The 15,267-nt window shown below is 36.5% G+C and overlaps 1 protein-coding gene across 8 annotated transcripts in view; it reads right to left on the bottom strand.

Annotated features, from left to right (window-relative positions):
• Window positions 1–5,547: 5,547 nt before the first annotated feature.
• Window positions 5,548–15,267, bottom strand: part of MICU3 (mitochondrial calcium uptake family member 3) — a 52,297-nt gene continuing 42,577 nt past the window's right edge. For 4 of the 8 annotated variants that reach the window (XM_057420353.1, XM_057420349.1, XM_057420350.1 and 1 more), the window contains one exon: window positions 5,548–7,936. In XM_057420353.1, the coding sequence (XP_057276336.1) occupies window positions 7,826–7,936 (111 nt within the window). In that variant the 3' untranslated portion in view covers window positions 5,548–7,825. Of the gene's footprint in view, window positions 7,937–8,146; window positions 8,291–12,629; window positions 12,705–15,267 lie in introns of all 8 variants that reach the window. The other 4 variants (XM_057420351.1, XM_057420352.1, XM_057420348.1 and 1 more) reach the window with 2 other exon arrangements.

Below are 15,267 nucleotides of genomic sequence, written 5' to 3'. Positions count from 1 at the left end.
TCCTCCTGTTCCACACCCCCTTAACCAGTCTGGCTGGCTGGTCCCCGCTATTGTCTCTGAGTGTTGTTCGGTTGGGTTTGTGCTTCTGTATGTTTGGCTTCCCCCCTTCTCCTTGTCATACCATTTGACAAGGTCCTTTGTTACTGAAGGATGACTTTAATGAAGCAGGCACCCTCTCCTTCCACATATGCTGACAGGTAGATTCCAGCTGGGTTCAGATAAATAACCCAGCTGGATAGAGTGGACATAGTGCCTCTTTCTGAAGAAAGGCATCCCAGTACCCTAACATGCAGTCCCAATTAAAAACTACTCATGCACAAGTACTAGGGGGCTCTACTTTGGTGAACCACCTTTAGATAAATAATTATACTGTGGTTCTAATTGCTGACATTAAAAGTTCATTGATACTTATGGTCAGGTGATACTGCATTTCTACAATGCTCATTGTAAATGGATACTATTCAGAGCATTTCGGGACATTTAAGAAGTAAGAAACTACTAGAAATTCTGGTGTGACTAAGTCATCTATCTAGAGCAAACAGTAGTAGGAGGTTTTTACACGTCTAATGAAGTTACACAGATGTCTTGAATATATTTTTTTTAAGATGTGATAAATAGTTCCTGATAATCTCATAAAGTAATGGTGGCAAAATGGAAGGAAGCAAAAAAAGCACGCTTAACATATGACAGAGAAAAATTACCTGTTACTGATAACGCAGCATAGCGAGTGTCTTTGGAGCTCAGTTTTGTGCCAGTTTGAAAGGTCATAAAATAAGAATAAAAAAATAAAATGAGCCACAAAAGTGATTATGAAAATTAACAGTGTTCTCCTTATTATATACATGAACTGAATACCACAATACTGCAGTAAGAGAGCATTTGGCTAACATTACGATAGCATTCACTTAGCCTCTTGGGGACTTAATATCCAAGGCTGGCTATAAATGTTCATATTTGCTGTGCATTCATAGGTTACGGTGAGAAGCTTGAAACATCCTGTGTGTATCTAGCTCATTACATGTCAGCTAAAAAATTACACTGAACACTTAAGACTACCATTACAACAACTGAGTGTGGAAAAGTAACACTTCATGTTACTGGATCATTTTAAAATGTCACAGACCTACTGTGCTAGAACAGTTTGAAAATGATAAAGCATGATATAGTTTTTTAATCTCATAATAAATTCCTGATGATTTTAATCACGGTATTTCTTTTATTATTTGGTCAATTAAAAAAATCCCAAACTGTATGCAGAATACAGTGAATAATAAATAAACATACATGAAAAATGCTTTTAATTTAACAAGTATTTTTCAGATTAGGAACTTACAGCTTACAGACTCTGAATATCTCCTCCTCTATGTAAGCAATCTGATATGATGGAATACTTTCTCTCCTGCCACTTCCCACATACTCAGTGGAACAGCAAGAAGAGGAGGGATAATAGGACAGGAGTATAAATATTTGCTCTCACAACAGTGCAATACACAGACCAGCAGCCAGAAGCAGGAATGCACATGGAGACAGACATACAGGTACATGACACTAATGACGTGACCCAGCGGCTCTGCAGGGATGCTCTCTACTTTCACAACAGCCATCATGCTGCTTGATTCTCCCCAGAATGCTTGGGTGTTGGACCACACTTAACACACATGGAAGAAGCAGCATCTCTGCAACATCACTTATGTCTAATGTAAGACATCACTTAGAAAATCTATGTTACATCCCAGCTGAAGTACTGTGTATAGTTTGTGGCTCCCAGCTACATGAAAACAAGCAGCTTGGTTGCCTCTCCTGTCTCAATCTAGCTGTCAGATGCATTTTAGTTGAAGGACTAGCCTAGATGTATTAATCCACTTGCTGTCCCTTCATCCCAGCTAGGAACTCAGTTACTTACAAGTGGAAATTTGCCTGGTTCTCCACAGGAAAGGCTCATTTTTTTCCTTTTCAAGTCATGAAGTCCTTCCTGGAATTTCCTGATTGCAACCTGTCCTGTTTTCAGCTGGGATAGGCTTAATTTTCTTCCTAGTAGCAGGTGCAGTGCTGTGTTTTGGCTTCAGTCTGAGAGGAAGGCTGATAACGAACCCATGTTTTAATTGTTGCTAAGTAATGCTTACCCTGATAAAGGACTTTTCCGTGTCTCATGCTCTGCCAGTGAGGAGGGGCATGGGAAGCCAGGAGGGAGCAGAGACAGGACACCTGACCTGAACTAGCCAAAGGGATATTCCATACCCATGTCATGCCCAGTCCAGTATATAAACTGGGGGGAGTCACCTGGAAGGCCCAGATCACTGCTTGGGTCAGGCTGGGATCAGTTGGCGGGTGGTGAGCAATTGTATTGTGCCTCACTTGTGTTTTCTAAATCTTTATTTCTCCTGTTTTTGTTGTTCCCCAGTATTGTCATTACTATTATTGCTCTTATATTTATTATATTTTACTAAATTTCAATCATTAAACTGTTCTTATCTCAACCCATGGGTTTTACCTTCTTCTGATTCTCCTTCCCATACCACCTGGGGGAGGAGCAGTGTTGGGAATGAGCAAGCAGTTGTGTAGTACTTAGTTGTTGGCTGGGGTTTAAACGTGACACTACCCCTAGATTAATGCAATACTATTTTTTGTCACAGTCTGCCTTGGAGAAGTTGTTTAAAGTCCTGTTTGGGCTTTCTCGCCCACTCTTCTATCACTTTCACTGTGTTGTTTTTTCCCAGATGTATTCATCTTCAGAGTTTTCATTCCCCTGCTGCTTCCCCTTTTGCCACTTCAGGTGGGAAACAAAGGGAAAAGTTAAGGTGGTTCCAGCCAGTACTAGTTCTGGTGTAACAGAGATTTGTACCCCAAGGCATGACTCTGCTTAGGCAAAAATCACAACCCCTGTCACAGAAAGGCCCTAAAAAGCAGTATGTAAGAAACCTTATCCCATCTAGTGCCATCCCAGGCTGTGTGCACTGATCCAGTGCTTAGGAGTACCTGCGCCCTTAGGAGTAGAAGTTATGGGGCTTAACGGATGACTCCAAAAGGAGGCATCTAAATGTAAAACTATCAGTTTGACAATCTCTTATTTGTTTTTACTTGCCCTTGAACACTTACTTCCAGGGATGGGGCAGCCACAGCTTCTCTGGACAACCTGTTCCAGTGTCTCACCACTCTCATAGTGAAGAATTTCTTCCTGTCGTGCAGTTTCCAAGTGCAGAGGCATATTCTCTTCACAGGCTATGTTATCTCTGGCAAGAAGTGTTAATTTGATAGCAACTACCACAGCAGCTCAGGTCTCTCTGAATCCAGACTGCCATTATCTTGCTCTTCATCTCTGCTTCAGGCAGTGTATTTCCACACCACCTCTATGCTGTCACCAGCACTTGTGTAAGAGGGAGCTGTTCTCATTGAATCCCATCTATACATAGATACATATATATGTGGTTCTTTTAGCTGTGCTACTTTCTAACTCTGAGGCATCTCACTCCCCTCACACACATGCTACTGCCCATAAGGGAAGATGCATGAGAATGCACAGCTCCCAGGAGCTCTTACAACATCCCTATACTCATTACTGCATGGTTAACTAGCTGAGCTAGTTTGCCAATTTAAAACTGTGGTATTTCTGGATCTTATGCAATTCTCCGCATGTATTTTTTGGAGAGCCCAGGTGACTAACTTCAGACCAGGTATTTTACTGCAGAGATTTGATTACGTGAAGTTTCTTTTCACAGCACTACATTTTTCTGAATCTAGGTTCTGAATCAGGGTTAGAGTGAGTTAAAAGTTCATTGTTTCAAACCAGAACTCACAACCTCATGCACATTCCCGAAGTCCACTTAGCAGTAAACCCACACATTAAAAGAACCATGGTATACAGGTATTGCTACTTAAAAAGAAGGATTCTAAATCTATTGTCAGAAGCAAACTATAAATGAAAAGTTATTTGCAGTGGATAGCTATGAACCTGGAACTGGAAAAGTTCCTCTACAATGGTATTTGTTTGTTTTTATTAGGATGGACATTAAATAAGTAACTCATCTCTCTGTATTTAAACAAACAAACAGATCAACAGGATTAACAGTTTACTTGCTTATATTGAATAAACACATTACTAAAACTTAAATACATTTAATACACTGCTGTTTCTATGAATGTTTATATATGCAAAATTAGGTATTTTGTATTAAAATTTTCAAGCGGGCACTAACATTTTTATGGAGTGTCCCTAGCTAATAATAATGTTCCTCTGTGGGAGGAATTTATGAGTCAAAACTAGTGGTAAAAATTCACATTACCCATTCAAGATTAAAGCACACCCTCATGTATTTAATTTTGTGTGTATGAAAAAGAACATAAGATATCCAAGGGCACCATCTGCTGACAGGTTCAGGGTGCCAAATGCTTTCATGGATTTTCAGATATAAGGAAAAATACTGTATACCGTACACTCAGACCTCACATATATTAGAAAATACTCTTACTAGTTTTGGCTTGATTTTAAGGGGAGTTCAGACTTTGTATTGCTATAAATTAGTTTCAGATTAATTTTTGTATAGTGAGGTTCTGAACTGATTATTTTCCTTCTGCAAGTATTAGTCTGGAGTTCTTTTGATAGAAACTGTCTTCAGAGTGTCCTCGGTGAGACAGGAGTGCGAGACATCATTATGTAAATATATTAAGTGAAATCAAAGTGAAAAATTCCTCTACCCTTTTTTGTTTCCATTTCAATGCATCCTTATCTTGATATTTACATGAAGAAACCAAATAACTATAGGAACCCAGCAGTATGACCAATAATATGCTGCAAATCACTTAAATAATTTTGTTTTTCCTCAGGTTAATAAATTTCTATGTCCTACAACACAAGAATCTGCAATGGAAGTAATTTATATTGACTTACTGCCAAAATGTGCAAGGAGGGAAACTGCCATGGTAAACTTAAACATCAGCAGAAGATGGTCAGGTAACAGCCTGCAGTACAGGATATTCTGCCGGAACTAGGAATTCATCAGAGCTCAGGCAAAAGTTAGTATCACAAAGCTACCCAAAGCTCCAGGTTTAACAGCTACCATTTCATTACAATTTACAGCTGGTCTGGGCCTCAGCACGCAGCTCCTAAGCATCCTTTGAATATCTTCTTACCTTATTACAGTTTTCTTAGCTTAACAAGAGCTGGTTTTAAAAAAACCCTTCATTTATGCAACTTTTCACAGAATTTAGCTGCAGCATACATATTTTCTCTGCTGCCAGGAATTTGGCAGATTTTGAGTAAGGTTTCATTGAGTACAGTGACTGCTGCCTATCTGAGGGGTGCCTCTATAGCAGATGGCATATCCCATCATCCAGCCTTCTTTTCACCTGTCTATCCTTGCACTTCCAGCTCTTTTATACTGAATTCCATGGCAGAAGAGCAAGTCTGTTTAAATAAGTGACCAAAAGAAGCAAACAAGTCTGTTTTTATGATGGTGAGATGCTCTAACTCAAAGTACTTACACATTCATGTTATGCAAAGAAAGATTTTTTTATGACAAAAAAATTGAATGATATAAACTGCAAATAAAATTAATTTCAAGTGCATTTATTTTGAAATAAACAAGAATACTATATGCATATATTCATATTAAATAACTTACCATTAAACATGAGAAAAAATACTCTTAAAAACTAATCTGACACTTTCACATTCTATTTTATATTAAGTGACTATAGTTAGGAAATACATATAAAAATGATAAAATTGTCTCAAGCCAGCCATAAAAGCAAAGTGCATTATTGCTTAGAGCAGTGGAGGAGCCAAATGGTGATGGTACTGCTGCTTCCAAGGGGAGGACTGGTGTGCTTGGGCAGTAGTGAATGAAGAGGAAGGATGTGAATCCTTTCAATAGCTCCCTAACTTTTCTTCCATTTTTTTGTCCTTCATCACTGAAGTAGCAATCTGGGTTTTGCATATGCTGACAAGAAGCAGTGAGACAGTTCTGCGTACCAAGACGATACATTGAATACAGTTGATTCCCTAAATCATCACACAGCGATTGCAGCTTATGTGTGTTCTGTTGTATCAATTCAAAAACCTTTATCCCAGTTTATTTGATTTTCTTGTTGTCAGTAGTTTAACGACACCAAGGTGGATATTTTGTAAGCAACTAGCATGAAACATTACTTAAAGTAGCACCCTTCAAATGCTTTCTGACCCAGCTTTTTCTCAGATGAAAGACACATGTAGCACATTTTTATTTTCTAAAATGCCCAGTGTGGTATTTCTTAAAACCCACCTTCCTTCTCATTTTAATTTTTTAGCAGAGGTAAATCTTATTATAAATTAAGCACTTCTAAACTTAGCTGCACTTACACAAGTGCTGTACATCATTTCTATACACATGATAATCAGATGGTATTTGAGCAACGTGCACTAAACAGAATTTTGCAAAGTTTGCTTTCATGCATTTTGAGGAATAAAAGATTTAAAAACATTATTTTGGTGTATTTTAATTATCTGACTCCACTAAATATTTGCCTTTCTGATAACAACTTACTGACATTAGTTTTAGTCTGTGTGTATTCAGCTAGAAATACTTCAAGGCACGGATTGCTCCTCAATAGGTACAGACTTATTTAACCTCCAGCAAACCTTTTCAAGAAGGATGTAAGAAATAGGTGTTCATGTTTTTGTGGGTTTAATCAATACCACATACAAATATTGAAAGGGAGTAAGGAAAAATGGTGCTGCTGGACAGCAAAAAAAATTTAGAGAACATGAAAAACTAAATGTAACAGTGTCCTTACCACTGTTTCAGTAACACCTAAGCCTACAGCGCATGAAAGGGCATAGTGGCTACTGCCTGCCTGTAGTCTCCATACCTTTGTAAAGCCTAATTTGTGTCTAATATCTGATGCGTAATATTCAAATAATATTACTTAGTGTTGCTCTGTATTGTTGCATGCATTTATGTTTTGTTTTGCTTTGTTGAGACAAGCACAAGTTATTATCTATTTTCCAGACACTGCATTCCAGAGTAGCAAATTAGACAGCTATAATTTCTACTCAGTGCCACTTCATAGAAAAGTGCACTATTCACAAGAAACACATGAAGTTTTACTCTACCAGAAATATATCAATGAATTTATATGTATGGCAATAAAATTTGTAGTAAGTATTACAAAGTGTGTATTACTTAACATGAATTTGAACATTTTGATTTTTTGACCTACTGCTCATAAGACATCTTAAAATCTATACTGTTTTTTAAAAGGATAAGTTACTGAATGTAATAGTAAGACTTGGAGAATCTGAACATCAGAGTCCATACAGTACCTTCCCTAGGTAAATACCTATCATTCACATTATAACCATAACAGCTTTACTCTTTTTAAAATAATAGCTTCTAAGAGTTTAATTTGTACATTCAACTTGTACATAGCTGTTATGCTACTTAATGCATTCTCATTGCCAATTTTGCACAAACTTTTCATAGTGCTCTTCTGAAAGAAAATTCACAGTCTAAGCTGCTGTAGTTTCTCTTCATTGCCACATTTGCCTACCCAGGTGTAAAACTTATTTATCTTTTCCTTTAAATTGTAAATTTATCTCAAAATAATAAAAAATATTCAAAATGTTCTTAAGAAAAAGATTTCTGCCAATCGTGACAGTTCATCATTTAAATAAAATACATACTGAAAAGCAGTTGTAAGAGTTCATGATCACTAGACTAAGTGGAAAAGAAGTCCTGTGTTTTCTACTGCAGCTGTAAGATTCACAATTCACCTGGGTTAGTTTGTTCTTCATCATGAATTCATAGAGATAAATAGTTCTAGCCAGTGCAGATAATCATTCTTTCTTCCTTTATCTCAGCATATCTCGTCTCCGAAACTGCTTCCACAGATCTCTGAGGTGTTCACTGGTTACAGTCATCACGCAAGAGTAATATTCCTTCCAACCATATTTTGGAGTCTCCTATGAAAAGTGAAAAACATACAATTGGAAAAAGATATTGTTCATTAAACTCCTTAATACTACATTAAATTTTACTCAGGCTCATACACACTAATATATGTTTTAATATTAAAATCATGAAGATCAAATACTTCTACAGCTCAAAAGTACTTCTGTAAAATGAGGGTTATAAATTCATTCACAGGTTAAGTATTCAAAACGCATCCTCACCTCACAGCACACAGTTAGCATTCAACAAATAGCCTATTTATATTAAAAGTTGCAAGAAAGGATTTCCTTTTTATTCAGGTATGTCCTGCTGTCTCTAGTTTTGTTTCTTGCTTCTTTGTATTGACACTGTACTAAAAAGGTCACCTATAACACCAAATAAAAAAGCATAGAAAATTATTGATGTTCATGAAACTGAGGCATCAACAAAAGTCAAACACAATATGTATTATTAAACTAGGTTACCTTAATCCTAAACTGCACTGTGGTTCAGCACTGTTAATGAGTGCCCACTGAGTGGAGACGAATACTGGCCAAAGGCTGGCCTGGAACATTCACTGGACTCTATGCTATCCATAGTTGTCACTGGATCTCCTTATTTTTTCCACTATTCCTAACTTCACAAGCTTATTTTGATAGTAAGTATCAAAAGATGGAGAGAGACTATTAAAGCAACTAGGGAAAGAAGCTAAGGGAGGAATAGGGATTGTAATTGCTACAGGTAAGTCAGACGAATTTACAAGCAACTTCAATGTCTAAAATGGATTACAATTTAAGTCCAGTATCTGGAGGCTTAATTTGGCAGGCAGCTAAACACTACACAGCACTTAGCTCGCTCCCAGCCCCTTCAGTGGGATGGGAGAGAGAACTGGGAAAACCCCCCACCAGAAATGAACTCTATCTCAGCCAAAACCAGGACAAAGGGTGAGAGACTGTCTGATAGCTTGGGCTGATTGAACTAAGATGTTAAAAATACTGCAACGCTGCAGTACATTAAACCTGTCCATTAGAGACTGAAGCCTACATCCACTTACTCTCATCACTCATCTTATACAATTAAAACACATAGAATATTATAGAGAAGTAAAGATTCAGAAAACAAACTAAACCACAGCAGTATGTAATCCAGACTTTACATGAAATATTAGAAACAGTACTTACATGAATACATAATTTAGTTGAGATTTATAGTCTTATGAAAAAAAAAGCATTACTTGCAAAATGCATTGCATTATATAACAAAAGCACATTCAGTTAATTAAGCAGTGCCTTAGTACATGCATTTATTTTTTATTTTATGAAAAAGGTTCAGACAAATATTCATGAAAATCATTAAGAGAAACACTGGAGTATACTAACTGTTTGCTTACTTATTTCTAATGTATGCACTGTTGTATCTACATGTAGTGTACCAAATCCATAGAAAGCACATTTTGTCCACAGTCTCTGCAATGGTTTCACATTTCACTGGAACATTTTCCTCCCACTGTATACAGGTATGTTTTTAAAGTTCTTGGCAGGTTTAGAATGAAAAGTCTGGGTTCTGTAATTTCCAGTTACATTTGTAAGATGAGTCAGTAAGGCATGCCTACCACACACTTCTCACTTCATCAGATTTAAAGAGAAAAGCAACAGCCTCTTCAGGTTTGGGTTTTTTTTTAAGCTCTTCTACCAGATGCATTCAACTTCTGTGAACTAGATAAGTATGGAAATTACAAGCTTTCAAAATAATAACTACACGACAAATTTAATCTCACTTGACTTAATGAAATATTTACAGAAGACAGCAATTTATTATTGAAACACGTCTGGAAATGAGGTTCTGAATCCATGCTTCAGTCTTTCAGGTGTTTCTCAAAATGACATTTCCTTCCTCAATCAGTCCCAAGATACTATTTTTAGCTATTATTTCCTAAAAACCTTTAATCAAAAAATTTAGACCCCCCACAAAATTCAGAACATCTAGAAAAGAGTTATTTTAATGCAAAAATCTTAAAATTTTGGGGGAATTACTGGGACATACAACTTAATTTCTAGATATATATTTGTGACATGTAATAGTTACTTTCAATACTTTAGAAGTCAACAAAATGAAAATTACTGCAGCTATTGAGCACACAAATATGACTTTCAGATGGACCTGAATCCCTCCTGAAGTTGGGCACTAGCAGTCATTTTTGGAAATGAACTCTGAAAGGGCTTTGTTAGAAATTTCCCTTCTGTAAAACATTCAAAGTGGAGGTCTCCTCTCTGCTCTGGCAGGCATTTCTTTACTAACATGTTTACTTCTGTTCTCCCTGTAGTGTATGCAAAGGAGTACCTGCTGATGCTGAGTCAGCCTGTGTGCCCTTCATGGAGAGCAATGCAGAAAGACAAGCTCTCTGAGAACGCCATCAGGTGTTTGGACCACACAGAGCTTTGTACAGTTGTTCCCCAAGGAGAGATTTTCATTATTTACTACAAGGGTATAACATGCTTTACATGGTGAAGTAAATTGAGTTAGTTCAATATGGATATATGTAATGTACAGCACAATGTGCTGTATGTCACTTTTCAGGGTGCAGATTCAAAGTATAGTGTAATCTGTGGTACATATGCCAAGCATCTTAATCTCTCATCAGAGTTCTACATTTACCATATAAAGTATATCAAAGCCCAATGAGCTGTACATTTACATGTGGAACAAAGTAAATTTAATAGTAATTGCACTGGACCTAACTTTGGGATGCAGGTGCAGCAGGTTTTTGTATTTCACATACATTTATGTTTCTGTGTCCATCAAATGGAAATTTGATTACCCAATTGAAATTGTTCAATTTCAAATCTACAACAATTCAATCTTTATTATCTTTTCAATTTATAAACTAAATGGAAAACAATTATTTCTAGAATGATGTAAATCCACTTTCACTCCACACTATATGGCAAAGACAGGACTACTTCTGTTCTCCTCCTTAGCAGTAACTAGTATCAAATCACTTCACATGTGTTTTGGCTAAAGTTTCCATACCATTAACTGACACTCGCACCTAACTTTAATAAAAGTTTACAACAAATCTGAAGAAACACTTTAATGGGTTGCCCAAGGAAGTTGTGAATGCTCCATCCCTGGCAGTGTTCAAGGCCAGGTTGGAGGAAGTCTTGGGTGACATAGTTTAGTGTGAGGTGTCCCTGCCAACGGCCGGGGGGTTGGAACTAGATGATCTTAAGGTCCTTTCCAACCCTAACTATTCTATGATTCTAAGTTATGTAACGTTTTGCACAAAATGGAACTCCTAATAGCTAAGAACTGAGTATGTGACTGTAACTCATGATAACAGACAAGAAGCAGTTGCTCCAGTGAAGAGCAGTAGCCAATTAATGTGTCAGCAGGGAAGAAGGAATATTATATAAGTCAACAAGGCTTACGCTGTATTCTTCATGGCACAGGTAACAGGTATCTGATACAGACCTACACAAGGAAGCATCCAGGAGCTCCAGGTGGGAAAAAGAGCAGAGTATATAACCAGCAACCTCTACACTATGTCAGTGAGGCTGCCTGTAGCCATGTCTGTGCTCTGAGAACTCACCTGGTTTCTCTGCCTCCCAGTGCATAGTGTAGGCATACTATTGTTCAACTTTGATCTTTTTTTTCTTGAGAATGACTTTATACAGAGTGAACAAAATCTCCCTTTATGAGTCTCCACTGTGCATTTTTTTCCCTGTTTACACCGTCTCAAAATATGAATTAATTTATGGCCTGAATTCAGATCTCTGTCAAGCTGTTGATGTATGTAACCTGATGCTTTTACCACAGTCTCTCTTTTTGTCACCAAGCTAATTTTATTAGGCTTGATGACAGTCAAACCCTCCTGGCTCAGGAGTGTGAGATGCGCTGACTACCCCATAAGGTCCATTCACACGAGACCACCGGCCATGAGGCCTTGCTTGTCATGGCATACATTTCTTTTGTTAGCTCTTAACAGCCTCTGTACCAACTACTGCAAATATAAACAGGAAAAATTTGCTGGCACCAAAACCTTAAATTGCAAAGGAGCAAACTCTCGCTTTATGTGAGAGAAATGTCTACTAGCACATTTCTGCTGTGTCCACCATGTGCCAAACAGTTACAGTTCTGGCTACAGAATATGCACACCCCAGTTTTTACAATGAAACCCACAGTACAACCTAATTGTAAGAGTAATATTCATGTAGTGGATAGGTGGAAACAGCCATGGTGATGCTGATTTTTGAAAACTGCTGGTATAGCATTAATTGAGCTAAAACCACATTAATGCTTTCAAAAGTCTAAATCGAACTAGAAACGAGTTACTAACAGTCTCTCAAGAAGAAAAGTCTGCCTCTATAGTCTTCACTGCTAAATACTTCTTAGCTACAGGTACCCGAGAAATTACTTATAAAGTGGTCACAGGACAGATGGAAAACAGCAACAGAGACCATGAAAGAATACTTTTCCTTATTTCAAACATAGTACAAAATCTCAGCTGGCTTACAAAACAGTGACAGTGCAAGTCAGTTATTGCCAACTCCAGAACAAAATTCTATTGCTTCAGTCAAAACCACGTGACACTTTGAGCTACTACACTGTTTACACTCAGATAACCTATTCCTGCGTTTTGGAATGGGAAACAAAACAGTGACAGTTTAACATTCAGCCATTCCTGCAAGCATGCCAGCACACTCAGACTGGGCGGCTAACACATACCGTCATTTATCTGCTATAGAGTTCCTTCCTCACGCAGGATTTGAAAGTAGTATACCTCTGTATAGGTTTGTAGCCCTGTGGAGCAGAAGATGGAGAAGTGCGCAGATGCAGACAACACGTGAAGGCAGCCAGAGGTAAGCATAAGACAACAGTATCATGAAAATACAAAAAAATGGCTTTAAGTGATGAATAGCTAGAAGATACAGTATAGTTTGTGCTAGGTAAAATGTTTATCATTTAATCATGTTCCAAATCATTCAGTTTAAAATTTGAATTTATAAAGGAAAGGGAATCTTCATATATATTTTTAAATAAAAAGACATGAAATAACTATTTTAAACCAAACATCAAGCAAAAATAAAGCTTTTAATGTCTGCACACTTTAATAAGTTTATGGCAATACTCTGACTGACCGCTTGATGGCAGCTTAATATATTAGTTTCAAACTACTAAAACCAAGAGGTTTCAGATTATAATACTATATTCCAGAAAAGAAGAAATTTAATTTGATAAACTCTTTAAGACATTTTCATTTCCCAAATCATAGCTAAAATACGAGTATTTATATGTTCCTATAAGGGGTAGTACCTGATCTCAGGTCTATGGCTGAACTTTCAAAAGGACAAAGCTGACTGACTGGCCTTTCAGAATTACAGTTTCATTGGAGTTGTGCAAAACTTTGCTCTTAAATACATTTGCTGTAGTCAGATTATATAACTACAAAATATATGGCCCTAGTAACCAAGCTCCAGTTTCTTCTGGGCAAACATTTTAGTAAAACAACTTTTTTAAAAAGTTGAATTACTAAGTGTAAGATGGTAATTGTAAAATCATACTTCAAATTATAGGCCTATTTTAAACTGTTACTTTTAGGTGTTTTTAGAGTGGTAATAAAGGACTACAATGATTTGGGCAGACATTAATTGTAAGGTACTTAACATTAAAATTGGGTTTTTACACTTTATAAACAAGCTCCAATTTCTCAGGGTAAAAATTTCCATCTTGCTACAAAATACTGCATAGACAGAGGCTAAAATGTTCTTTTATCTGTGTAACAGAACTGACCAATCTTAATATGGATTCGAAACACAGTTATTAACAAAAAAAGGTTAATGATTTGTTAGTTTTAATTTGGAACAAGACAACACTTGAGCCACCACAATGTAGGAGTAAGAGGGTAAATTTTACTTGTTCTGGCCAAGCTAAATGCTATGTAACTTCTAATGTACAAAGAATAGAAAGTAGTTAATGATGCTTTCCACCAATTTGTTCTGGGCAAAAGGTTCTTAGGTGTTTTCTTCTTTTCATTCTAAAGTGAGATTGGGGTAGGAGAGGGGCGTTTATTAAACTGAACATACTAGTAATTAGCATAATTAATTAAACAGAATATACTAGTAATTAGTATAATTGTAGTAATTATATTAATCATACTAATTACACTAATATAATTAGTATACTAAAAAGACTGTATTTTTTTTAGTATATTAAACTAAGAAAAGGCAAATTTTTGCAGTTTTTAGTACTACCCACTCTTGGAAAAATCACGTTTGTGTGACGCTCAAGGAAAACTTACTGGAAATTGTTAATTCTTAATTTTGGTACTGTAATTGTCCTGGACTACTAATGATTAGTGAAGGGAATGCATTTTTCTGAATAATCTAACAAATATGCAGGTAGGCATGTCTGAATATAACTGAATTATAGGACCAAAATCATTATCATCTCCTGTGCAAACCAGGAGATCTCATATCCAACCAAAGTTAGACATTTCAGGTGCTATTCTTCTGTACATCCTTGGCTATTCTTTACAGTTCTTTTACAGGCCACTGGAATGCTTTATAGTGGCCTATGCAAAAGAAAGACACATGCAAAAGACTGAACAGTGCTGGATGATATAGATTCTTCAGGATTATATGTGATTTCTGTCATGCATTTTATGAAATAGAAACACGTAATACATTTACAAGAATTACTTAGTAAGCAGACTGTTTTCTTGTTAAATTAAACATACACTGCACACTTACAATTAGTAAACAATTAAAACATACAGCTGAACATCTTGAAACAAGTTATGAAACAGTCATCATTCCCACACCATAATAAAAGGAACTGAGGACCAACAAAGAAATAAGTTTGTTACAAATGCATTTTACATTTGATCATAATATTACAATAACAAGTAGACTATTAGACTCAACACAACTTCACAAAAAGTTCTAAAATTATATTGAAGAAGCTAACTAAAAATGAGTAAAATTATAATACAGAAGTAACATACTGGAATGTGAATTCAGGAACTATGATAGTGTTTCAGATTTATGTCTAAGTGATTACGTTGTCAGGAACAACACCATTTTACATTTGGCAAAAAAATGTTAACACCTGCCATGTGAAGAAAAGAAAAAGTGACTTTTATTGATCATACTCTAATAAAAAATTTTCTGCTACTATAAAATTCCCCTGTACTACACAGAACCTGAAGATGGCAGCAAGGCCTATACATTCACCTAGAAGGCGTGATTTAAGAGCTGTTCCCTATGAAAAGTTTCTGCAAGTAATTTCCAGCCCTCTACCTTATCATAAATTTAATATATAAGATGGGTAAATTATCAAAAGCATCTTTGAACTAGAATATAGC

The sequence above is a fragment of the Pezoporus wallicus genome, unplaced genomic scaffold, assembly GCF_028554395.1.
Source record: "Pezoporus wallicus isolate ANWC-B61680 ecotype Strahan unplaced genomic scaffold, APGP_CSIRO_Pwel_v1 contig_5552, whole genome shotgun sequence".
NCBI lineage: Eukaryota > Metazoa > Chordata > Aves > Psittaciformes > Psittacidae > Pezoporus > Pezoporus wallicus.
Note: the sequence above shows the minus strand (reverse complement) of the source record. Positions and strands in the feature narration are given on the sequence as shown.